The sequence below is a fragment of the Manduca sexta genome, unplaced genomic scaffold (genome assembly GCF_014839805.1).
Source record: "Manduca sexta isolate Smith_Timp_Sample1 unplaced genomic scaffold, JHU_Msex_v1.0 HiC_scaffold_3824, whole genome shotgun sequence".
Taxonomy (NCBI): Eukaryota; Metazoa; Arthropoda; class Insecta; order Lepidoptera; family Sphingidae; genus Manduca; species Manduca sexta.
In genome coordinates this window covers 5,111-9,997 of record NW_023594935.1, presented here as the reverse complement: position 1 = coordinate 9,997, position 4,887 = coordinate 5,111, and the positions used below count along the sequence as shown (strand labels likewise).

Sequence of the window (4,887 nt, the reverse complement as noted above, 5' to 3'; positions counted from 1 at the left end):
CTAACGTAGAATCACAGCGACTTGACGCGTGTTGTCCGCTCGTAATAACTTACGCCTTACTTCAAATATATTTGCTCGAAAACTAAGTTTTCGTAATAAGAGATGAGGTGCGCACGCGGATGAGTCCGTCACATCACACAAACACTCGCGCGCGGTCAGTGGAGCGTCAGTCAGCGGTGGTGCGCGGGCGCGCTCGGCTCGCGCGCGATCAGCTGGCGAGATGCGCGCGCAGAGCGCGCATGCGCAGCGCACGCCACCAGCAGCGCCACGATACACCGCGAGCTGTTCGACAGCCCCGCCGAGCCTGTTTGCATTGCCGCCGGCCGCTCGCCTGGGAACACACCACGACAAAACCTCACTATCGTCAAATCACAGTAGATAAATGTAGCACATTTAATTATATTTTTCAATTGCGACAATATTATATTTGCTTCCATTACAAATCAAAAAGCTGATTCTAAAATATTATTTTATAGTAATCGTTAAATTTCTGTTTTTACTACCATTTTATAACCTTTCAACGACAGTTCTTACATAAAAAATCCTGTAAAATGAATACACCTCGACTTTAACTGTAAATATTAACAATGATTACCATTGAGCACGTGCACGCGTACGGAGGCGACCTCCGCGTTGGATGGCGAGCATGAGTAGCGGCCGGAGTCGGAGGGCGCCGCGTCCTGCACCAGCAGATACGAGGTGGTCGCGGCGCCCTTCTCCGTCACCACCGACACGCCGCCGCGCGACGAGTCGTACGATATCACCTGCTTCACCGCATAACGCACACATTATCACACCCTTGCACCACGCCACCCCCAACAATACTTGCCCTTATAACTCAATGCAGCTGCCTAGCTCAGAGCTCTGTTATCCCATAAATTGAGTCACTTAAAAATAACTGTGACAGTGAATGAAATTTAAAAGTATTATCTACACTTAGCTGTGTACAATTGAAAACCGGAATGTATTCATGAGATCAGCACTGCAAGGTATTTTTTATTTAGCCTGCACTATGCATAACATAGATTTAAGTGTAGTTGCGATATCACAAAAGTATTATTTTAAAATGTATACAATTTTATAGGCGCACTATATTATTAAGCCGAGCACACACATCCGTCACCGAAGCTCTGTCTGTTAGTGTTTTGTCACCTAACGTTTATATAAAATGATATTTAGACAGTCTGACAGTGTACGGTCTAGGTTCAGCACCATACACCTTATAGTTTGTTTTGATGATGATATGATAAAGAACAACACTTGATATAAATGATCGACAGTTTATTGATATAAACTTAACACTATAAAATGTTAATGATGGGATGAGACTAATTGTTTATTGATAATTGCTTGATATGAGCACGCGCGGCTTGTTGCTCAGCGGTACGCGAACTGAAGCTAGAAGTATCGATATTTGCGTAATAGAATAAAATGCTGAGAGTGCAAATTTGTACGGTTGCACCGTACATGCTCCCGAGGGAAAGATGAGGAATGACTTGTTAATATGATTTAATGATACAAGATGATTTACAATTTTAATTAAATCTAATGGTTAGTATATGATAACAAGTGAAACCCGACAATTATGTTGAATCGAATTCCTTAAAACTAACACTTTTGCTCACAATAGGCGATGTAGCCTTATCGACACTTGCACTTATTGTGTTATCACTCACAACACTCACTACACTATCACGACGACGACCCGACCAGGACACGCCCGGCTGGATAGCTGGTCTCGACGTGACGTCTTTGCGCCGGCACTTCTGGAACTGTCTCCATGCGGCTGCTACACCAACCAATGCCAATATCACCACAATAATATATATAGCAGCATAATGATGAATATCATGACTTGATACATCATTCAAAATTGGCACTTCTTGCTTCATATTATTTATTTGTTTCTCAATAGCTGACAACCTTCTATGATGGTCGGCTACATCAGTAGCATTTAGAGCAATGTTTTCTATATGAGGCAAAGAAATATTGATTATGTTGTTAATCGGATTAATATTCGGCGTTAAGAGTTTATGTTCTAGGACTATTTTTGTTTGATCTTGCTTATGTGTATATACAGTAAATTCTTTAGATTTGATGAGACAACCATGACCTACCGTCAACAACCCAGCGTTCGATAGTTGTAACCCAGTAATTTGATCTTCGCATATCAGTTTCAAGCGGCACTCGTTACAGCAAAAATACAAATATGATTCCGATGTATGTAGCTTTGTCATTTGATCAGTACACCTGTTCTTGATAATTGTACATTCAGACGGGTTCGTTTCTGTCTTGCACATAAATGAATCATCGGTCATTCGATACTCGGGTGTCTTGATGTGACATAACAATTGTATCATTCCTAACTCTAGACACGACGATATATCCTTCTCAGTCATTGATAAAAATGTGTCCCTTTTTAAACTAATTGCTGTATATTCCGATATAGGTGAAATCTTAATCATCTGTTCATCTAGTTTGCGAGGGATGGGAATCATTTGAAATATTTCGTAACTGTCCCGACTGATAAGCGGTATTTTGATTTCTAATAAGATATATTTCTTAGTGATTCTTGCCCGTATCTTCATGAGGTTATATATTTGTGTAAAATCAGCATTTTCAACTGGTAACGCATAATCCTTTGGTAATTGCCCAGATATGATGTTTAATTCATGCCACAATTGATATGGTGACAGAAGATGAAAATTTACTTTCCCATTAAAAATATTCGTGACAGTATCCAATAAATTATCTTGTATGCGCTTCAAATTATTTAAAATGTCCTTTGCTATGAATGCTGTCATAACAAATTCATTTATTAATAAATTGTCTTGTACTTTGGATTTTAACACGTCGACGAAGTTTTCTATGCCGAGTAATTTCTGATGAATTTTTTATGGTTTTTCTCCATGACGCTTTCCATTCTTCTGAGTAAATTAAATTGTGCTTCAATGACAGACGTCTGATTCTTCCATAATAATGCTAAATGATTTTCATTGTCTTTGATAAATTTAATATCTTGTTCATATTTTTCAGCGAAACGCTCGTCCAATACCCCGAACAGGCTGTTAGCGACGTATCCTATTCCATTGATAAGACCGCGGCGCGCGCGCGCGCGGTGTGAACTGCTGACTTAACAACATTTCATTGTAATGTTGTAGTTCCATATGATCGTGACGTAAAATGATATGACGTCGATGCAATGTGAGCTTCCCTTTATAGCAGAACATAATTTATCCAAGTAGGTCATATATTTATTGAATGTTTCAAATCCATTCCAATAGGGATCCATTTCATAGTAAACTATTAAATTCCAGTCATCTCTAATAAGGTGCATGTCCTTTATTTTGTCAAAATATATTGAGCGATTTGATTTTAATTCCGTTATGTTATAAGCTCCATGGACGTCTGATATTAACGTTATAACGAGTAAAAATAAATACATAAGCGTAGCGAAGCTAAATCCATTAACATTCGGTGTTTTTGTCTGCCCATCCTCGACCTTCGCTGGTGATAGTTGCTCCTTTGACTTATATACACTCTCATCTTTCGTAGGTAAGATTGATAACTTGACGACAGGTCTTTTTATGACGCCGTTCTTGGTTTTAACTGATACGACCCTGACGTAACCATCCTTCCCGGGGTGGCATTCCACTACTCGTCCTAACGCCCATTTGCCCGGCGGTAGGTTAGCATCGTGTATGATGACGATATCATTTATGTTGACATTATATTGTGGTTGTCGCCACTTACTTCTTGATGACAACTGAGTCAGATATTCCATACGCCATCTCTTCCATGTATCTTGGAAGATCTTCTCAGTTAGTTGCCACCTTGTTCTCTCGTCATTTTCTGACTTGATGATAGTTAACTGGGGTCCACTTGCTAAGAAATGAGACGGTGTTAAATAGTCGATGTCATTCGGGTCTTCAGTTATAGCACAGAGGGTCTGGAATTTAAACAACCTTCTAGTTGTGATAAAATAGTAGAAAACTCTTCATAAGTGAGTTTTTGATCACCCACTACACGTTTTAAATGATGCTTCAGGCTTTTACTGCTGCTTCCCAAAGCCCTCCTGCACTCGGCCATGATGGTGCATTGAAATGCCACTCTATTTGCATTTCACTAATCTCCGTGTAAAATTCCTTTGATAATATTGATGCAATATTAAATTCCCTTTCTAGTATTTTGTTAGCGCCAACGAAGTTGGTTCCATTGTCACTGTAAATATGACGCGGAGAACCTCTTCTTGCGGCTAATCTTCTAAGGGCTGCTATGAACGAAGACGATGATAGATCGGACATTAGCTCAAGATGAATTGCCTTCGTTGCCATGCATACGAACACCGCCACGTAGCCTTTGGTGCACTTTATGCCACGGCCTTTGCTTGATTTTATATCTACAAATCCGGTGTAGTCTACGCCGGTATGATAAAATGGTCGTGTAGGATTTGTTCTGGCTTCAGGTAGATCTCCCATGAGCTGGACGATTTTACTCGGATTATGTCTCGCGCATAGGACGCATTGACGTATACGTTTCTTTACTGCTCGATTGCCACCAATTATCCAGTATTGCTGCCTGAGCCATGATAGTGTGAGACGAGCTCCGCCATGAAAGGTTGACCTGTGGGCTTGATCAATTAATAATTCCGTGAGATGACCGCTGTGTGGAATTATCATCGGATGCTTCATGTTCTCACTTAAGTTGCTATTTCTGAGTCTGCCGCCAACCCGCAACAAACCTTTGCTATCCAAAAATGGATTTAAATTTATCAATTTGCTATTTGATCTAAGTTTCCCATTATTTTGAAGGTCATTAAGGTCTTCCGCAAACTCAGTTAATTGTATTTCTATGATGATTTTAAGTTTTGCTGTTTCCAACTCCTGT

At 40.0% G+C, this 4,887-nt stretch overlaps 1 protein-coding gene across 1 annotated transcript; it reads right to left on the bottom strand.

The window, feature by feature from the left end:
- Positions 1–242: 242 nt before the first annotated feature.
- On the bottom strand, positions 243–2,890 carry LOC115440781. Its single transcript, XM_037446874.1, has 2 exons — positions 596–2,890; positions 243–331 (listed from the first exon to the last, which is right to left on the bottom strand). Exon 1 carries the CDS (start codon positions 2,802–2,804, stop codon positions 1,584–1,586), a length of 1,221 nt encoding a protein of 406 aa, XP_037302771.1. The 5' UTR covers positions 2,805–2,890; the 3' UTR covers positions 243–331; positions 596–1,583.
- Positions 2,891–4,887: the final 1,997 nt, after the last annotated feature.